The 22,611-nt window shown below is 40.3% G+C and overlaps 1 protein-coding gene across 2 annotated transcripts in view; it reads right to left on the bottom strand.

Annotated features, from left to right (window-relative positions):
• Positions 1-22,611, bottom strand: part of CAT (catalase) — a 59,368-nt gene that overhangs the window by 25,279 nt on the left and 11,478 nt on the right. The window contains exon 1 of one of the 2 annotated variants that reach the window (XM_044436016.1): positions 2,732-2,937. The exons of the other annotated variant lie outside the window; for it this stretch is intronic. Coding sequence (XP_044291951.1) covers positions 2,732-2,797 — 66 coding nt within the window. The 5' untranslated portion in view covers positions 2,798-2,937. Of the gene's footprint in view, positions 1-2,731; positions 2,938-22,611 lie in introns of those variants that run through there. 2 annotated transcript variants of the gene reach the window in all.

Here is a 22,611-nt window from a genome sequence, read left to right as displayed (position 1 = left end):
ATTAAATTACTATATAGCTACCTACCAGTTATGAATGCTTTCAGCATCTCTGACAATATAATAATAGGACTTAAAGTCAAATAAACAGTAAGACACAATAGCTATGATTTGAAACGTCATTTTAATTGTTAATATTATTTGCTTATTTTACCTGGCTAGGGAGACTTATTTTATATTGTTAATTTGTTTTATGTATTATATTTTATGTTGTGAGTTGCCCCGAGGCTTCGGCGAATGGGGCGGCATAGAAATGTTTTAATAAATAAATAAAAATGTTATTAGTCAAACAGAAGTCATAAAATATTATTTCTAGATCTTTGCACAGCAATTTAATACTCATGATTTGCACCCAAGTTCTGCAACCCTATAAACTGTAGTCTGCAAAATCCTAGGTAAACTGATTCCCAGAAGGGTAGCTATTATTTTATCAAAAATATCTTAAATACAAATACATTACTCTAGAAAAGCTACTCTTTTGGGCTTACATACTCTTCTAAATTGCTCCTCCATTTCCTTTTTAGCACTAATCTGAATTTATCATGTCATCAGAAATCAACAGCTACAATTAGTCCTTGTCCTTGAACTCAGAATTGGAAGATATGGTCTGAAAGACTTCCAGTTTAGAAAGTAAGAGCTAATCTTGTCAGTTTCCACAGCATATTATGTGTAGCACTAGATACACTTTTTAAAAAGGCTATGCATGAGAAGAGTAAGCTTGCAATCTTGTAGGTTGCTTTTGATCTTCAAACTAAATTTTGAATTGAGCCACAGTATATAATTGCCAGAGTTGTTAACTATCTTGAGTACATTTCAGTGAGGCTCTAGTTTCACAGTTGGAAAGCCCATGCTTCAGAGGACCTTTCCTTAAGGATACCCACTACTTCAGCAAACTATCACAGCTGCAGGATTAGTTACCCACCTTCTTGCGTACCACATATTTATATGTGGCTAATCTACAATTCATCTTGACTCCAGTGCTATCCACTGGCATTACATCTGGCATTATGTCTTATTTTTTTCTAAGATAATGATTTCCACTTACATTGTGTTTTTTATTCTACTTATTTTTCTGTTGAAGATAATACAAGTTCACCAGAAACTTGCAGTATTTTTCTAAGCATCACTAATGACAAATAATCAGTGTCTAAGTATACTTCTCTTCCAGGTGAAAACAAGTTACAGTCAACATTATAATAGTTATTGTTTTCTTTTCTTTTTACACAATAAGCCTCCCAGCCTTATTACAAAGATTAACATCACTTTACTCACTGCTGCACTACTGGCCAATTTTATAACCTGTAAACACTACAGATGGTATAACTACTATCAGGCACAGCAAATGCAGAGATTCCAAGATGGAAAGGGTGCTAGTCTGTTTTGCAAAAATAAATAAATAAATAAATAAATAAATAAATAAATAAATAAATATTACTGTCCAAAGAGCACAGTATCATAAAATCACAGAATAGCAGAGCTGGAAGGGACCAAAAGGCCATTGGGTCCAACCCCCTGCTCAGTGCAGGACTCCAAATTAAACTATTGCTCTCAGATGGCTGTCCAGTTACATCTTGAATCTCTCTAGTGTGGGATAGCCCACAACCTCCCAAGGTAATTGGTTCCACTGTCATATTGCTCCAACAGTCAGGGAGTTCTTCAGAGGTACAGCCAGAATCTGGCTTCCTGTAACCTGAACCAATTATTCTGTGTCCTGCACTCTGGGATGATGGAGAAGAGATCCTGACCTCCTCCTTTGTGGCAACCTTTCAAGTACTTGCAGAGTACTATCATATATCCCCTTAGTATTCACTTCTCAAAGCTAACCATGTCCTATACTTTTAACCTCTCCTCATAGGCTTTGTTTCCAGTCCTTATTACCCTTCTCTGAACCCTTTCCAGTCTGCCTGCATCTTTCTTAAACGTATTGGACGTTCCTTAAACAGCACTGGACACAGTACTCCAGATGAAGCCTAACCAGTGCCGAGTAAAAGGGAACTAGTACTTCACATGACTTGGAAGTGATACTTCTAACAACCCAGCCTAAAAAAGCATTTGCTCTTTTTGCAGCCACACCATATTGTTGACTCATATTCAGCCTGATTTACAGAGTTCAATGAACAATCCAGGGTGCAAACAGTAACCTTTAGTTGCTAACATTTTAACCTGCACTTGGCTCTCATTTAAGCAACCTGTTAAGTCTTTGTTGCAAAGGCAATCGTTCAGAGTACAATGAAGAGATGGAATACTGGACAGAGCTCTGGAAGATTTAATAGCGACACAGGAAATGGGCTTTTCACGCTCCCACAGGGTGGGAGAAACAGCTCGTACCACAATCCCTCTGTCCCCTATTCTCCCCTCCCGTTATTAAAGGTACAGAAGCCTCTTCTTGTGTCTGGGAGGCCTCCACTGCCGTTTACTGTCCCCGCTGGCCCGAGTACCAAATATCGGCTTCTCTCCCCATTAACGGCGCCCAATGCAGCCGCTGAAAGATCAGTCTTACTCGCAATCTGACTGGGTTCTTCAGAAAAAAAAGCCCCATCGCTCCTGTGGCTATGTCCTACCACCACCTCCACCTGAAATGGAAGGAAGACGACGACTCGTTCCCATCAGTGCCGATGGGCGCACCCACCAAAAAGCATCCATACGCTAGTTGCTAGTCCGCAGCATGGGACTGGTTCGCGGTCAGCGCGGGCTGAGTGGAAAACGCCAGAGCAAATCGGGGGTGGGTTTGTACCTGCGAGCCTCGCTGCTCTTGCCAGCGCTTCAGCTGCTCGCTAGCGCAGTCGCGACTTCCGGCCATTTTCTAAGACTCCAGACAGACCCCAGCTGCAAGGGTGAGGGGAACCCCTTTGGGACGGACGGACGGACGGACGCCCTCCTCTGAGCGGTACGAAGGAGGCCTGGAGAGCGCCTCCCGTGCCGCCTCCTGCCAGACCCTGATGGACAAGCAACCCAAGGCGTTAGATCCGCAGGAATCTAACTTCACAGACCCCGCCCCTGCTCTCCCTCATTGGCCACTGGCTGCTTCGCGGGACGCCCCCCCCCGGAGGCCTCTGGGTCTCAAGAACGGACCGGCAAAGAGCTTGGCGAACTGGAGAAAATTTGGAAGGTCGACAGAACCGAAAACAACGCACGGCCGTCTTTATTCTCCCCCGGCTCAGTGGGGCTTACTTGAAGACGAACGTGTACAGGATTTTTGGCTCGACTTTAGCCGAGCTAGATTCAGAACAGCCTTCTCTAACCTGCATTGCAGTTCTCAGAATTCCTGACCATTACTTTTGCTGTTTTGGGCTGGAATATCTGGAGGGCACTAAGACTGCAGTAGTTTAGTCAGGAACAGTTGCCAATTAAGATAAACGTGTGAAGATAAGCCTTTGATGGTTCCCCCTATTCCCAGCGCCTTTTCCTCACCCCATGACTCCAAATAGTCTCTTCCTGTACAGTTCAGAGAGCGAGAGAGACATGGGCTTCACAGGCACAACTCTCTGGGCAGTATGGTGAAATCTCGTCCTTCCTGCCCAGGGAGACCAACTGCTGCTCTTCACTTGTGCTCTGCGAGGATGTAGTGGAGAGGACCGTCAGGGGATTCGGGGGGGAGGATCCCACTTCTTTTGGAGGGATCCCTTGGGGGTGTTGCTCAATCCCTGAAGCCAGCGTCACTGTCCCTCCCCCACCAACTCTCAGGAGACTTCATCTTGCTGGTTCGAGGCTGGAAGCTGCCACTGTCAAAGTCCTGGACTCTGGACTCATGGAGGATGTCCCACTCGTATGTACACAAGGTCAGTGGCTGCAGGGGCCACCGAACATTAAAGGAAAGCAAACAATTGCCAGTCCAGACTGCTGCTCTTGGAGAAAATAACTACACATATTTCTATAGGAGTGGGTAACTATTACCTGAGTTTCCCCCTCCCCTTCTCTTCCTGTTCCTTTCCCCTGGTATGTCAGTTTTTTATATAGTAAGCCTGCCAGCAGAAACTGCCTTATCAGTTCCACATAAGCAACTTGAAGCTTTTTGGCTCAATGAATGTAAATTAAAAAATTAAAAGCTCATTTTTATTGTATAATTATAGGTTGCATAATCTTGGAATTTGGTGTGGCTTGGGGTGTGTGGTTTTGGTGGGGGCATGACTGAGGTGCAGTTCTGAGTCTCATGAAGGGACCCCCACCTGTATTTCTAGGTGACCTTGCTGGACCCAATCTCTCTTGTTGCACACTGCTCAGAGATAGTGTGTGGAGGAACAGGTGAGTAATTTTGCAGGAGCAAATGCCACTTCTGAAGGTGTGGAGATTGCAAGGGAAAAGCTGCTGCAGCCTGTGCCTCCAAAGCCTGTCTTCTTCACTTGCCAAGCTCTTCTCTCTCTCTAGTGGGTGGGGAGGAATGGGACCAGCAGGGCTACTAAGAGTAAGCAAGTGAGAGAGTGGACGCCCTTATGTGGCTGCTCAGATAATCCGTCTTGACCAAGAATGTTGTTGGCAACACCCACTGTAGCCCAGGAAAGGGATTTTTGCCAGCAGCCTAAAATTATTAAAATCTTCTGGGTCCAGAGAACATTTCTTCAGGAGTGGCCTTATCATCTGTTTCTGATGGCATGGGGCAATTCCTTCTTGTTAAGAGGCATTAATCATCTCCCTGGCCCAACCAGCTGTTACCTTCCTCCTGGCTTTTATTAGCTAAGAGGAGCAAGGATCCAGTACAGACGTGGTTGTGCAAACCTGCTGAAGCACCCTGTCAACATCCTTGAGCTGTACTAAGAGGAACACATCCAAAAAGACTTGAATAGGCTGTGCTCTGGATGTCTTGCCTGATTCCACTGCAGTAACATTGTAGGTTAAATCCTGGTAGTTGCAAAAATTGGTATTAAATGGTACAGTTACACTGTCTGGATCCAAAAAGCTCTGGATGCACCACTAGCAATTTATCAGCAAAAGTAAGGTAGTGGCAGCTTCATAAATGTAAAGGTAAGAGCTGTCATTTTCACTGTGACCCTTGTACCACAAGGTGGGGTGTAAATGTGAAGGAACTTGTAGTAAACCACAAAATAGATACTGGCAAACTTTTTAACAGTTCAGCAATAAATACTGAGTCTATTTATTTGTAAACAAACCTGACATCTGCCAGTATGGCAGGCTGGGGAATGCAGGGGGGTTATAGGATTTGTTTTTCTGTCTAAATATGCATAGGGTTACATCCTTAATTTACAGAGTAGGAAACAAAGTTTTCTTAGAATCTATATGTAAAGTTTTTGCCCAGTTCAAACATAAAGCTAAATCATGGTTAATGACGTGATGTCTGAATTAACAAACCATAATTAAGACTATTTTATATCCATCTTTTTTCACTCTCTCCATTCTTACTTTGTTCCTGACAAGAAGAATGAAAAGAACTGAGAGAATCTTGTTTTTGACTGTCATCACAATCCAAAACAGGGACAGCTGCCTTCTGTATGTGGGAAGGAAGCAGAGGGAGTTGCTCTATTCTGTAACTGCTCCAGGAGGCAAAAGTATGACTTGCTGCTCAATCTACTTTCATAATGAGGAGAAAGCTTCTCAGCTTGTTGACCAGAGACTCAACGCAGAGACTATATTAAATGTCAAAAAGTCTCACATGGGTGTGCATGTACCTTCTTTGAAAACCATACCTTTCTTACATATATTGCTGTATTTTGCCATGTATTGATTAAAATCTGCTTGGGAACAGCTAAAACTATTTCCTGAATAAGACCTGACCCATAAGCTGCCTACTCACCTCATTAGAGGGCCAGGAAGGAACCTGTTCCTTAGAAACAAGAACAGATCATCGAGGCTAAATTGTGTTTTCCCATTCTTTATTTGTAGATGAGTATTATGCAGAGGCTACTTGACATATTCACCTCTGGAGCTTTTCCAGCTGAGTCATCCATCCTAACTGCATTTTCCCCTACTGGAACAGGGTGGAGATGGCCTTTCAATCCATGAGTGAAAACGACAGCCCCTTCCTGCCTCGCATTTTGCTCAGACACAGTTTGAACAGGACCACTTTGTGTTAAAACCACAGATAACAGATAAAATAATAATAGATCTGCATATAAAGCGCAGGTTCAGTCTAAAAAGAACAAGCACAAAATCAAATTATTGCTGTAGCAAGAACAAAAATGCAAGGGTAAAGTACATATCTCATTGGGTTCACATTCTATTCAAGAAGACACCTTACAATAACATTGCAGTAATATAGCAGGAACACACTTTTAGGCTGCAATCCTATGTGTTTCCATTATTGTTTGGAAGGCCACAGGATTCTTTAGAGACCCAGGTCTAAGATCCTACAATATCAGACCTGGGACTCCAAAGGCTGAGCCCTTGCCCTCTTCCCTCATAGCCAACACAAAAAGTACTACACTGGCTGTACCACATCAGAACTGGGTATTGGGGGGAGGGAGAAGTGGCATGCTGCAGTGTGGAAATCAGAAAAATATGGGGCCATGAAGTTACACCAATTCCAATAGCTGCTATAGCCTCCTCCTCCTTCCCTCCCTATTGTGAGACTTTGTTTAGAAAATTCTCATTCCAAATAGGGCAAAATTCTTGTGAAAGATTTTGCATACCTTCGCTGAATCATCAATTCAAATAAAACCTGCAGTCAAGAAATTAGAAGATGACTGAGATTTGAAAGGGCAAGAATGAAGGAACTGGAAAAGACAATCAAGTGTAAGGACATTTCACTGTAGGCCAACACCAAGATCATCCACGCTACTGTATTCCTGCTCTCTATGTATGGGAGGTGAAAGCTGGACAGCGAAAAAAAGTAACATGTTCAAAACACGGTGCAGGAGGAGAGCTTTGCAAATACCCCAGACCAACAAAAACATCAACTAGTGGGTCCTAGACCAAATCAAGCTAGAATGTGCCCTGGAAGCAAAAAAGGATGAAACTTATGGCTGTTGTACTTCACCCACATCATGAAAATGAAGGTTCATTGAAGAAGGTGATAATGCAAAGGAAAGTTGAAGACAGACCAGGAAAAGAAAGGCCAAATATGAGATGGCACAATTCCATGAAGGAAACCACAACTATGAGTTGACAAGAGCCGGGCTGCCAAGGTCAAAACATTTAGGTGGTCATCATTCATAGGATCATCATAAATGAAAGACAACTTGATGCCATGTAACACAGAGAGAAAGAGAGAAAATCCAGTGGCACCAATCAGCCCCACTGCGCTTTGTCCCTTGCACTGGATGCCCATAAGTCTCCAAGATGAGAGATTTATGAACATCTGCCAAATAGGACTGTGCTCTGATTATACTTCATACAGTACAATAACTGAACCCATATTTCTTACACTGAGAAACAAGACTAAGAAAACCAAGATACATAATACTTACTTCCTGAATTTATAAAATAATTGCAATTCCTTTGCATAATTAATGGCATGTTACCAGTTGAATTATGCTTGAATTGAGTGACAGGTTGACCCTCCTTTAACTTTAAATTCATGACCTTATTTATACTTAGCATTCTCTAACCTGAGAATTACAGGACTAATTAGTATTTCACACTTTTTTGACCTTATCTAGTTAATGAAGTTATTCTCTTGTTGCCCTAAATGCTAATTGTGCAAGATACTTATTAGAACCTATTTATTTAAATAACATTACTAATTCTTGCCACACATGTTTTTGGCAAGAGGTCAGCACTAAATAATCTTAGCCAAGTACTAAGTGGAAGCTCTACACTATTACTGTTCCCATGGTTGTGCTAATCATTTCAGGGTCAACTGTGCCTTAAATAGTTATGCAGAAAATTTTTTGGCATGTGTATTATTTTCAGTCCTGATTTTTATATTCATGACAATAAAAGGACTGTATGTAACTGATTTCAAGTGAAGGGAAGTCTTTTGCAATAGCACTAGTCAATGTGGATGCACATCCTCATTAGCTATGAAAGATGAGAAGGAAAATATATTTACATCCATGCTGTATAAGTATGCCTACTGGCAGTATGTACATTCCAGTGGAGTAATGCATACACATGTACATCAGTAATCTACATCTGGATGTTGTGTGAATTGTGTGTAATTGCCCTCTGCTGTCTTAGGCCAGGATCTGAAAATAGGGCAATCTTTACCACATAGGATAAATAAATGCAGTATTTTTAAATAGCCTATTATCCTACTAAAATTATTAACTATGATGGCTGATCACTGGGTGACTCTGGGCCAGTCATTCACTCTCAATCTAAGTTCTCAGGGTTGTTGTTGTAAAGACAAAATGGAATTATATAAGCCACCTCGGGTTACTCATGAGAAGAAAAAAGTCATATACAGTGGTACCTCAGCTCACGAACTTAATCTATTCCACAACTCTGGTAGTGACCCAAATTCGTCACGACCCAAGTCAAATTTCCCCATAAGGTTCAATGTAAATAAGGTTAATCGTTCTGTAAATATCTTTTTTAATCACAAAAATTTGAAACAAAGTAACAAAAGAACAACAAAGTAACAAAGTACAGTACAGTAGAAAACACTAACCTAGGTGTGTGTGTGTGGGGGGGGAGGTTATTGTTTGGTGGCAAAGTCCAAACAATAATTGTGCAATAGCGATCTTGCTCAGGGGGAGGGGGGTACAGCTGCAATCACTATCACACTCGTGCAGGGAAGACAGGCACGATCGTGATCATGCTCGGGGGTGGGGGAGAGATGGCTGCAATCACTATCATGCTCGTGCAGGGAAGATGGCCGCGATCACGATCATGCTCAGGGGGAGATGGCCGCGATCAGGCTTGTGCAGGGAGGATGACCGTGATTGCAATCGTGCTCGGGGGGGGGGGGGAAGATGGCTGCAATTGCAATCGTCATCCGATGCAGAGTTTGTGACCTGAGGCAAAATTTTTCTGAAATTTCTATTCGCGACCCGATTTGGTTGTGAACTGAGGCGTTCATGAGCCGAGGTACCACTGTAAATGTAATGTAACTGTAACTACAACACAGATATACCTCGTTTAAGTGTGCCGCACTTTATTGCACTTCACAGATATTGCTCTCTGCAATTGTTGGATTGATGTGTGACTCACTTTATTGCCATTTTTGCTTTATTGCAGTGGTCTGGTACCACACTCTCAATATCTCTGAGGTAGGCCTCTGTACTGCACTTCACAGACGTGACCCTACATTGAGCACACCATGTCCATGGTGAGATTTCTCCAGCAGGGACGCTCACTTCATGTCTCTGTCTCATGGTTTGGTATTGTAATTCTCAAAGTCTGTATTTCAATTTTTTTCATTGTTATTTCAGTACTGTATATTGTATATCTGGTTATCTGCAATTTTTGATGTACAGTATTTGGGCGGCGGGGGGGGGGCACCACAAACCATGTCCATATAAGACGTATGTGTTTTGCTGCTCTTCCAGCCATTGTTCCTCTGTCTGTCTCCCTCCCTCGGGCTGCAGACACAACAATATGTACTGAAATTAGACCAATTACTGAGCTATAACAGGGATGCAGGTGGCACAGTGGTTTAAATGGCTGTGCTGCTGGGCTGGTGGATTGAAAGGTCGCCAGTTCAAATCAACACAACGGGATGAGTTCCCGTTGCTCCATCCCAGCTCCTGCCAACCTCGCAGTTCGAAAGCATGCAAATGCCGGTAGATAAAAAGGTACCACTTCCTCTCATGTCAGAAACACCTTTGGATATAGTAGCCATTATTTTACTTTTTATGCACAACATAATACTCTGGAGTACTTAAGTAACTTGCAGCTTTCACTCAGTCTTTGCATTTTCATAATGATATATTTCACTCCTTATTTGGCTATCATTAACTTCTACAGTTTTGTTATTCTCCATTTGTGCACTGGCCCTCTTAGGACTTGTAGCTTGGAATATTAAGCAAGCTGCTTACACACAGGTGTGCACATCATACATATTAAGAACTAAATCTCTAAAAATATAAACCCTGTGTAACTAAACTTGAATGAGTGTTTGAATCAATTTCTCCATTTTGTTAGATGGAGCATAAACTTACTCTGGATAAATGCCCCTTACTTCTTTATTGTTGCATGCATACATGCATTTTCACATGTGCTTGTGAATGAGGCCATGTGGAAACAAAAGCATATACATTATCCTAAGAAACTTTTGCAGTATGATTTTGAAACATAATTGAATTGATAACATCACAAAATATTTCAATAGTGATAATAGCATGGAAGCAACATGCATACATTATACACGTGATAATAGTAACTAGCGTCGAACCAGTCTTATGGAATGTTGGGAGATCCTGACATGATTATAAAATACACAGACAGTGTTTCATAACAATACATCTTATTTTTTGTTTGTTTGATAATCAATGATATATAGTACAGATAAATAGTTCTGCCAATTTGGGTTTTGTGAGGGAGGTTTGGTTTGGATGATGGCTAAAATCCACTTTAGACAAGCTGCTTTAGATATGTTTGAGAGATATGGAAAAAGTAATGCTTCTGTGCACATTATCTCCATTTTCTATCAAATGCATAAATCTTTCTTAAATTTATGTCCTAAGCTTTCAGTGGGAAGCTCAAAGTAGCTTGACAGGAGTCCCAGTTTCTTTATTCAGGCACTAAATGACCACACCTGCTTAGTTCCACACCTTTTAGTAGTTTCAAAGTAATTTGCCATAAGGCTTGAGGGGCTGATCTGTGAAAACTAACCCAAAACCACTTTCAATTTCAATGTGCAAAGTTAATTATGCATTTCTTTACATCCTGACCATAATGCATTCATGTAATTAGAAGGGACTTTAAGGTTGTCTCGTGCAACACAGATGCACACCCATGGAAGGTTATCACATGGATAAACTACACAGAATTTCCAGAGACAGCAGTTTCATAAATTACTTACACAATGTACTCCATGGTTCAATTTTTTTTATTGTAAGTATGCACTTTCTTGTACCGAGCCTGCTTAAACACAACTGACTCGCCAGTAATGGAATTACATTCTTAACAAAATGTATCTATAGCAGAGGCATTATTGTTTTTCCACTTGCTCATATGCATCAGGAACATCTTGGCAGCATGCCACAATAATAATGACACCTTGCTGATCCCCACCTTGCTGAATAACCTTTTTGCTTTGAAAGCAAGCAACAAGATCTACCTCCTTTCTCTGGAGCTGTATGACACTAACTTCATATTCTGACAGGTAAAAAGAAGACCTTGCTTGGTTTATATCTGGGATCCTATGATCCCACATCCTGAGGTACACCTACAGATACTACCCCCCAGCTCCATAGACAGACAAAGAATTGAGTTCAGCAGGATTATTCTGCATATGGCAGAAGAACCTACTATTCACTTCTCATTTCATATTTTTGCTAGGTAGTTAACCTGTAGGTTAAAACAGAAAGATGATGAAAGCACAAGTGTTCAGCCCATTAGGCTTTGCCATAGCAGCCTTGCAATGCTATTCTAGCTGGCATCCTCAGCTTCTTCCTTGACCCATCCCACATTTCCATGCTCTTCACTGCTGCTATTTGCAGCAAATGCCCTTAGCTGAACCACAGTGCGGAAGTCCAGACTACTGCAGCCTGGGAGCATCTCCAAATAAGCACCCAAGGACCAGTGATAGACCTGTAAAAAATAGGCCCAGCATCAACAACTAGGCTACCAGGAACACGGCACAGTGACACTGTTCATTACAGTATTTCTTTTAATGTTTTATAGTCAGTAGCAGCCAGCAAGGCATATACATTGTTACACATGCCCATATTTTCACTACAGTTAAATGGTACCTCTACCCAGGTTATCAGAACAGCAGAAATCCATTTTATCATAGATATGCTGCCACTAAGCTTTAACTAATTTTAAAAAGCAAAGCAGCAAAACATATTTTCCAATCAAGTTCCGCCAGTATGGGTTGTTTGTTTGGCTTTGATATATCAAGAATGCAGAAGAAGGTTGGGTGCTTCATCCCACGTTACAGGTGGGAATGAAAGGCAGAAGACAAAGGTTGGTTGTGTTCTTCTTAAGAAATAAAACTAGCTGTCCAAAGGCAGGCCTAGATAAGGTCATTAAAGATGCAATACTAAGCACATATATACAGAAAAAGTCCTACAAACCCCAGCACTTTTCTGGGCAGCCATGCCGGATGGGGCATCCTAGGAACTGTGGAACTTTTTCTGTCCAGTTATGGATGGGACTAGTCCTTAAATTCAGGAGTATTGAATAACTTAGTTCCACCACTTTTTCTGTACATATATACATGCTGAATATAATGAAGCAAAATGATTTTTTAATAGCAACAAATGTGAAAAGCAGCAAACAGTAAGGCAGGATGCAACTTGTTCACCAAGCTATAATCTAAGCCTATATGAGGTTGTCTCCTGACTGGCATTCGGAACCAAAACTATCTTAGTTGCCCATGTTAATGACCTTTTTTGGAAGAATAGGAATACTGTGACTTTGATCCTTCTGAATCTTTCAGAGTCTTTTAAAACTATTGGCCATAGATTCCTTGATCCAACTAAGTAGACTATGGAGTGTTCATTCTTGCCTCATCGATATGATGCTAAGAGACTCCATCACAATCCCATGCACACTGTTGGTTCTGCAGGATTCTTTTCTTCCATGTTCAACATTAACCTGAAAGTACTGGGGCAGCTTGTCCAGGCAAACCGGGAAACAGGCAGCAATGAGATCCTTGACCTGAGGTCAGTAGTGAAGTAGGAGGTGAATAAAGAGGAATTAACCTGGATCGGATGATGTTAAATGACATGTTAGCGGTTCATCCAGCCTGTTTTCAAGGACACTCAAATCAGGATCAAAATCAAGACAGAATTCCAGTGAGTTTGAATAGTGAGATGATTAACAGGATATAATCAACTCAACTTGATTACTGCCATCTTTATCACAGGAAATGCACAGGGCAAAATCAGAAGGAAATTAAACTGTCCTATTGTTTAGGCTGTGGGACTGCAGGTGGCCAGGGCAGCTTATTTTATATTGTATGTATTTTATTTTAATGTTTATTTTTAATTATAATTATTTAACTAATTGTTGTAAGCCGCCCCGAGGCTTCGGCGAATGGGGCGGCATAAAAATGTTTTAATAAATAAATAAAATAAATAAACTGCTGTGCTGCTGGGCTGGTTAATCGAAAAGTCGCCGGTTAGAATCTGCACAACGGGGTGAGTTCCCGTTGCTCCGTCCCAGCTCCTGCCAACCTTGCAGTTCGGAAGTATGCAAATGCAAGTAGATAAAAAGGTACCACTTCAGTGGGCAGGTAACAGCATATCATGCACTTCAGTGTTTAGTTATGCCGGCCACATGTCCATGGAGAGACTGTCTGCGGACAAACGCTGGTTCCCTCGGCTAGGAAATAGAGATGAGCACTGCCCCCTAGTCAGGCATGACTGGACTTAATGTCAAGGGGAAACCTTTACCTTTTTATTGTTTAGGCTGCAGCTACTAAGTATGCTCTACATCTTTACCTGTACCCTCCCTACACTCCTGGTACTCAGGAAATGTGACAGTAACAAGTATCAGTTAGGCAGCAGGTGCTGCCGAATACAGATTCCAAAAATAAAGATATTAGTGCTTTCCAGCAAGCCTAAAACAGCTGTCATAATGGCTTAGCATATTATGCCCAGGTGCCCAGCCACTTCTTAATAAATATTGCTTATAGGAACCTTGAATCCTAGCAGCATATAGTAGATATTAGTGTTATCTTGATCTAAAGCTATTTTGCTGGCAGTGTGTCTCTCGATTGCAGAAATATTCTTTTGTTTCTAGATCTACCATCTAATCTTCATAGATGAAGAATCAACATGAGAGATGCCAAAGTATTTTATCTATGGAGGGATGAAGAAAGCTCTGAATGCTCCCTGAAGGTGTGGTTGCTCTTGTAGGCAAGAACTTTACGCACTCTGTAAATCTGACCCATATTCTACCTTGCATACAGGCCTTGCATACATGGTATTACAAAAGCACTGTAAAATGTATTATAACTATATTATTATCCATCCATAATTAATTCTGGTCACCTTTAAAGGTAGAATCTTCTCATTTATAAAACTGTTTTATTAGATTAATAAGTCCCTCAAACAGCAAATTGTAGTCTGTCTTACGATCAGTAAGAAAACCAGACTCAAAATATGTTTGACTTCCCCAATCACTTATACAATGGATAGAGTATATAATGGTCTAAGAGAAAAACAGGTAAAGTCGGTTTGTCACCTTACCACAACTTCTTTCCTGAAGTCCTCGAAGTACTACAACTTCTTTCCTGAAGCTTGTAATATTTTTACGAGCTTCCTTTTACAATATTACAATTGCGTATTAGAATTTCCATTTATCATTAAATTCTTTTGTTTATATAATTAGTTGATTTTGTCCTCACTGAATCTCATCCAACTTATTTTTCCAACCTTCAGTTGTCGGACATTCTGCTGTTTTCTTTGAAAAAGTCTCTGGCATTATATTCAAAAGCCTATTCTTAGGACTCATGGAAAAATTAATTTTGAAGTTTTTGTATTTCTCCCTGTTTCAGCTTCCACAAATCTTTTAATTTTATCCCAGGTTCCATAAGAGTATATACAACAGAAAGTTCTATCTACTTTTTTACATTTCCAACATTTTCCATTGTAATTCCTGTTCTTTTTTCCCTATATATTCTGGGTAATGTACTACTAAAAAAAGCATCTTATACCAATTTTCTCTTGGTGTTTGCCTGGCTGTGAAGTGAATGTCTTTCTTCCATAGAGCTTCCCATTGGCAGGGAGGTATTTCTTCTCCAAGGTTCTACTCATACATTCAAACTATCATACGTTGCTGAGTTGCAGTGTCAAACTAGAGTAATGGCCTGTAAAACTTCCTAACATCTGATTCTTTCATTGTTTAATCAGCTTTTCAAATTCCATCAGGTATTTTACAGTACTTTTTCCTAACTGGATTTCCTCTTTTAATCTTGAAACCAATTGATAATAAATGAGCAGGTCTCAAGTTTCAGTAGAGGCCAGAGGCAAAAGTGACATGCCAAAAATGTCAACAGATCTTAGCTTAAAATGCTTAATGCTGTTAACTAAGGAGAGGAGAGAGATTTAACTGAGGAGAGACATTCCAACCTTTTGGAGTAGATAAAACACTGCACAAAAACTGGGAAAATCCCCACAAAGCAGTCTGATTAGAGGGAGAAAGGCTGTGACCTTCTGGGAAACCTCAGAGGACAGGAACGGAACCCACAGCAGGTAGAATTTGGTCTGCAGGCTGGAGCCACATATTCCTATGCTAAAATGGGTAAGAGATCTTTTGTAGATGGCCATTCTGTCATAAAGGGGAATTTGACAAAAATCAGAAAAGCTACATGCCTACTTTTCCTACGTCACACTCATTCCATTTACTATGTGAGAAGAGGCTATTGTAGGCCCTCTGTGAGCCTATGCATATAGATCTTCATTTAACATCTGGGTTTCTGAAAATGGATTGCAAAGACTGAAATTTTGTTTTCGTGGAACATACAGCACATTTTATCATGTGATTATTTTATTGTTTTATATGTTTATTAACTGTCTATATTGTATTCTATGTATTCTATGTTGTTTTAGCATATGTAAGATGCCAAGAGAAACTTCAGGTTATGGGGTGGCATAGAAATAGAAATAAATAAATATTGTATTCATTAAGAAAATGTTATACTTGCTGATTATTCAACAATTTAATTCGGTTTAAACAAATCTCCATAGTACAACTAGTTAACATTTTCTTTTATATATTTGAGTAAAACCTATTTCCTATGCAAAATGCCACAGGATAATCTCTCAGAATTGACAGGAATTGGTTCACTACAAGCTTGTGGCACTCTAGTTTTTAATGTTGCCACAGTGAACAATTAAGGGATCACTTGAGGCATGATATCAGTTGATGCCTCATCCAGGTGTGGGTATTTCTTTTTTACAGCCTCTTAAAACAAGTACTGAGAACTGAAACATGCCTGTATATTCTACATTAGGAAAGAGAAGTTGAAGCACAGAATTTTATCTGATATTATGAAAATGATATGATGGTAATTACAGGAAGAGATATATATTTGTATTTGTCTCATCAAAATATTTATTTGTATTTAGATCCACACTGATGGATGAAGCATGTACAATGATAAGCAAGCAAAAATCACATTTTTGAGTTTAGTACTTTACTGGCTAAACTACTGCAGTATAATTGGTGAACAAATATCAAAATGTTATAAATAAGAGCTTAGTCTTAGATTTCCACTGAGGTGGAAAATCTCATGTGTTTCAAATAAGAGATGCCCCCACAAAATGGCAACTACAATATTAAGGTAATTTGTTTTTAGCTGTCACTGGTACAGAATCATGAGAATATGATTCACATTTGATCTTTATGTTCTCAGTTATTCAAATGACCAACACAACAATACTGGGATATGTAACTTCTGTAAAACATTTTGGGAGGCAGGTATAACACACACAAAAGAGCTAAAGAAATAACATTGCATTCTGCTATTCTACATTTCTTTAATATTATTTTTGTTTACTATGGGAATGTAAGAATAATGAATTCAAACAATCCGTCACCCAGAGAAATGGTTCTCTGAGCAAGTTTACACAATATGCAGAATGTAGCTAGCAGAGAGAAGTATTGGTTTGCTATATTCAGGAAGATTTTCGCTGTTTTTTCTTTTAATGTGGACAAACATTCAACAATTCTATATGCTCCAAATTAGGACTCTGAAGCTGTGTTGTTGTTTAGTCCTCCAGGCTCTCCTGTCCTCCACCATCCCTCGGAGTCCATCCAAGCCCGTGCCTACTGCCCCAGTGAATCCATCTAGCCACCTCATTCTGAAGCTATATCATCTAAAATTCTATCCTGTCTACAGCCTAATTCTGATAGCCCTTTCTTAAACCAGGCAATGTAATCAACTCTTATATTAACATTACCCAATTGATCCCAGGATGACTGTGGATATACTTTTGTATACTTCCTAAGTGTAAGCTTTGCTTACAGCTGACCTAGACGGTCAACACAATCACCCTTGACAGGTTCCTCTTCTGCCTTGGCAGAACCAGATTATCTCCTTTGAGGGCGAGTGAGTGAAAAGGCAGATGGAAACCAAGTAAAGAAATAGTTGTGCTGAATCAGACTGCACATAGTAAGAGTTCATTATCAAGCCTACTTGGTAGTGTTGTCACTACTAAAGAAATAGTTCTTTTTCACCTCCATAGTATCTACACACCATCACCCAGCCGAGTTATTTTGAGTAGTGAAGAGCTTATTATAATCTGAACTGCAAAAGGAAATTGATACGCTTGGCACCTTAGTGTGATCATTTTGCATTTGGAAGGTAAAACAGTTTACCTTGTTAATTTGTTTTAGTGGTGGGTTTATATTTTAACATTTGATGCTGGGCAATCATTGTGTTTTTTTTTCTTTTTTTTTGGACTAATTTGTTGTAAACTGTCCTGAGACTTTTAAGTATGGGACACTATAGAAAAGTTTTAAATAAATAAATAAATAAAATCACTCATATCCAGCATGACTTGAACTCTACTGTTAGTTGCAGTTCCACTAAAAGAGGTATCCAGAACACCATCTGATACAGGTAGATGAGTTCCAATTGTTGAGGCCTAAGGATGTAGACAATGTATTCAGAAGAGTTTGACCAAGTATTTATGTGTTTGACATTTTCCCATCTTTTTTTTTAAACATCTCATAAGGAATGAATTGCCTGTTGAGTTCAAGTTTATACATTATATCAAAAGAAACAGAAGTGTGAACCTCTTTGAAAGAAGTAGTCATCAGGCCTCTCCAGAAGCCTGACCTCATCCCATACATGAAGCTCAGCTATAGGCTGACTGCTACCATTCCCTTCTTGGGCACGGTTCTCAAGCAACTAGCTACTAATCAGTCCCAGGGACTGAGTGATTTGCAGCACTTTTTATTAACTTAGTCTCAGAGACCCAGCTGTAATGCTGTCTAGACAGAGATGGCTTTGTTGGCAGTTATCCTTATTTCATAACTTCCATCTGGAATATTACAGTGCACTGTACATGGGGACTACCTTTGCAAACAGCTCAGAAACTTCCAAGTAGTTCACAATGGAGCCGATAGCTTTTCTAACTGAAACTGGCCAATATGATTAATGGGAATATGTGATGCTTGTGCTTTTTCAACTGCAGTGGTTTGCTGAGCCCAACTGTTCATCTCCCTATTCTCCTGTTTACACACCTGCTTGGATCCATAGGTCATCTTTGGAGACACTCCTCCAGCTGCCAAGGAAAACCAGGTAGGTGCCTACAAAAAGAGAGACTTCCTCGTTGCAGCATTCCACAGGAAAGCTCACTTGATGCCTATATGGTTATTTTCAGACCCAGGTAGAGACCTTTCTTTTGTCCTTGGCATTTTCAAGACTTAAGATAGACCACTTCCTATTCAAAGCCCTGCTAAGCAAAAGCCAGGCATGGCAGGAGGAATAAGGAGGCTCCTGTCCTTCTAGTTTTATTATTTTAGCCTATTATGGACTTCTTGACCCATCTAGCTTCTTTACCTTCCAGGGAATCCAAACAGGTGACAGAGAGGCATCATGATCTTGAGGACCCACAGCTTTTCTCCCCTCCCCCTACCTCTTTACACAACCTTCCATCCTTCCTATGAAAAGATGAACCTCTACAAAACTAGGTTCTTTTTTTACTTGTGAGAAAACATTCATGAACTGGATTTTGTACAATGCTGCTTCTCACTGTTACTTCTGAGGAGGCATGGACAGAAAGTGTGCTGTTCATATTAAAGAAGTATATTTTGGTCACTCAGAAGCTGCTGTTTTTCTGTGTGGCTCTGAACACATTATTGTATTACTGTGTTGTATGTCTGGGTGGATTTCCCCAAGACCTGCATTTTTTTTTCTTAAAAGGCTTGAGGACTCTGCAACTTTTTATTCCGGCTTGAGGAGGCCTCTCAATTTTTAAAAAAAACTTGGCTTTGCACCACTTATCTTTATTAATGCACACGTCTCAATTTCCATTTCCTGTGCAAGGAACTATAGCAATACATTGACAGTGTTCCTGCATAGGTTGCTGTGTTGCAACTGGCAGCTCCACCTTTGGTGACCTGTCTTCCACCCCACCAACCTCTGTGGGCACCAGCTGCCAAGCCAGGACTCGGGGCAGCCTTGTGCTGGCGGTTGAAATAATGCTAATTTACAATGTACCAACCACTTCAAAATATGAAAAGTACATTTATTTGACTAGCCCTCTCTCTTCTCTTATTTGTACCTTTCTACTTTCTTAATCCTTTTAAGGACTTGGAGTCTGGCTGGTATGGATTTCAGGCACAGTAGACCAAAAAGTCCCGGGACTTTATGTAATAGGATGGGATAGAAAAGCAATAAATAAAATAAGTAAGAAAGAGATAGTGGATCAAGAACAAGGGCTTTTAAATATGGCAATAGCTGTGATCCAAGAGTGTGCATGTGGAGACAAAATTGTGCCTAACTTGAACAGTATAGGATGATTGCGGAATTACCTATATCTATTATTTGTTCAGTAGAACAGAGGAACAACAAAACAGGAACTATCTTTAACAACATTTAATAATAGTGTGGTGTAGTGATTAGAGTATTAGCCTGAGGCTCCAGAGGTCCAAGCTCTAATTTCCCACTCTGCCATGGAGTTTCCTGGACCAGCGACAGACTCTGGAAAGCAAAATGAAAAGGAGGGAAAGCATGCAAACAACCTTTGGTTCCTAGCAAATTGGGGGGAAGGGGGGAATCACAGTGATAATTAAATTATATAACAGTGCCCAACAAATAACATTTCTGACAAATCAGGGTGGGCGTCTTTCCTACCACCTGAGAGTATGATAAGTAACCTGTACATCAGTTATTCCAGAGGAAAGTGCAGACGGCTTTCATGAACTTGTATTGATGCAAGTTTTACACTGCCTAGTCTAATCTTGCTTTTGTGGAATCTTTATAGAACCCACACAAGAAGTGATCATGGCTACTAGCTTGGATGGCTGTGGAAGGGGTTCAAACAAATTCATGGAAGAGTCAACTATCAATGGCTACAAGCTCAAGGTTCCATGGCAGATTTTCTCTATATACAATTGCTGGAGAGCCATCTTTATGTCCTGTTTGTAGGTCTTCTCAAAGGCAGCTCAATTTCATGGTGGGAAACAGGACAGTGGTCTAGATACACTTATGGACACCCAACCCTATTACTCTTTGTCATCTAAGACCAAGGAGGAAGTCAAAATCCTTGAACTTGGCATAGTATGGCTAATGGCTTGGATGATATTTAGTTTACACTCCATTCTGGGAGGGTAACATAATTTTTATTGTTTGTTATCCTCACAATAACTCTTATGAGATTACTAGGATGCAGTAACCCTTATGAAAAAAAATGGGGGGTTGCTTAATTTTACTACCTAAATCTCTGGCTAAGCACAGATTTGAACACAAGATTCCAAAGTACTGAATTCCGGGATAATTTAACTTTTAATTCACCTGGGAAAGTAATAATTACACGTGCTAACATTTTCTTCTTTTTATCAGATGAAGATTTCTTTCATGTATTGTTTGAGAGCCAGTTCAGTCTATCAGTTAGAAGCTATCTGGATTCTACTTTCTACTTGACATGAAACTCACTAGATGACATTGGGCCACTCATAAACCCTCAGCCTAATCTACCTCATAGGGTTGTTGTGAGAATCAGATGAAGTATCATGTCAGCTGCTTTGAATTCCTTGGAAGAGGATAAAAAGCAGGATATAAATGTAATAAGGGGGTTGCTTTTATTTTTAGTCAATACTCAGGTTAATTTTTACTTACACCTCTAACAAGAGACATAAAATGAGAAGATGTCATGAAAGGACACAATGATAACTGTTGTCTTATGTCCAACACAGTCTTATGATTCCGGAAGTCCTCTTCTGTTGGGCTTATTTTCAAGTAAGCATCTACAGGATTTCAAGCCAAATCTCAAAAAAAGAAGAAATAGTAGTTGGAATAATGTGGGTTCTCTAAGATTTTTGCATTGAAAGACAGGCATACCAAAATGAATACTGTATACATGAAGCTGCTCAGAATGGATAAGAATCTAAGAAGTAAGAGGCTTTCCTATACCAAATCAGGCTATAGGTCAATTGAGCTTGGTATTACTGTCTACACTGATTGGCAGTTAACTTTGAGTTTCAGACAGAGACTTTTACCAGCTCCACCTGGATATGTTAATGAGGCATGCAACATTAATTCATTTTCATGCAAGGAATATGCTCTGCTACGTCATCCACACTAATATTTTCCCAATTATGTATGGGCGTTCATATATAGACATACATTTAAATATGAAGGGAAGCCACAGCCTTGACCTTCTAACAACTGAGCAAGACATTTTGGAGAACATTCATTTATAGTGTCACCATGAGTCAGAGACCACATCATGCATGCAGCCATAACTACAACAACATACACTGGGATCCCTTTCTATGGACAGACAACGATCTCTTCTACAAGGCTTTAAGTAACACCATACTTCAGTCATGTGATAATGAAGAAGTTATCCCTTTTTATAAAAATGTAAGACCACAAATGGTTTGATGTTTCTCCCAAGAGCATAAGATAACTTTAAAGATTTGGGGTGCATAGGATCCTACCTGAATAGAACTGTGGCATTAGATCCAATATTTATAGACAGCTTAAACAAGGGTGCTTGGAAGTACTTTAGTGACAATGTAAAGAAGACAGTGCAAAGGTAAAAGGCATACATGCATCCTGCTTAAGTTCTGGAAAAAATTTGCTGAAGTGACAATAGCTAAGTGACAATAGCTATGAACCCATAAAAAGGATGCATAAATTATAATCATATACTGGACTAACCAGCAGGGTACTTAAACTTGGTGCATTCCTTGTCTCCTTGAATAACTTGTTAGGATACTGCTGTCTCAGCTTTACTCAATGTTCTAATGTTATTATTGACATGGCTAAACTGCAGCCACCGATGCTCTGCTTTGTACAGAGTCTTCCATCTCATTTCTCATTAGCTTTTTATTTCATTTAACTGCACAGTTGTCCCCATGCAAATAACGTACGTGTGCGTGTGTGCATAGAGGTGGGGAGGGACAGGGAGGGGAGGGGGGGAGAGAGAGAGAGAGAATCATCAGTGCATACAGTGTTTCCTTTCAGTCAAAGGGAATTTACAGAAGAGAGCAACGGAATGATTGGAACAGAAGGAAAAGACAGACAATATTTCAGATTTTTGCCTACCTTCTTAAAATTCATTCAGTTACTTAGTGGCATTCAGCAATCTGATGTGCTTATGACACAGATGAGTGGTTTGTGTGCATGCAAGATAGCAAAAAGAGAGACTATGTGTATTTTAAAAAATTGGAATAGACAAGTTTGTTCTCAGATCAGGGGTCTCAAACTCGCGGCCCATGGGCTAATTGCCGGGATGGGCGGGGCACGGGGAGGGGCCCTGCGGCCTTCAAAGCGCTGGCGGCGATCGGGCCGGCCGCGGGATGAGCGGCCCACCACCACCGCGGTGGTGGAATACTTGATGCGGCCCAGCCTCACCCAGCCTCTACTTCCAACGGCCCCCAGGTCAGTTGAGTTTGAGACCCCTGTCTTAGATGAAGACAACATTT

Source organism: Varanus komodoensis, unplaced genomic scaffold (genome assembly GCF_004798865.1).
Source record: "Varanus komodoensis strain SLA01 unplaced genomic scaffold, ASM479886v1 scaffold3, whole genome shotgun sequence".
In the NCBI taxonomy this organism is placed as follows: domain Eukaryota; kingdom Metazoa; phylum Chordata; class Lepidosauria; order Squamata; family Varanidae; genus Varanus; species Varanus komodoensis.
Note: the sequence above shows the minus strand (reverse complement) of the source record. Positions and strands in the feature narration are given on the sequence as shown.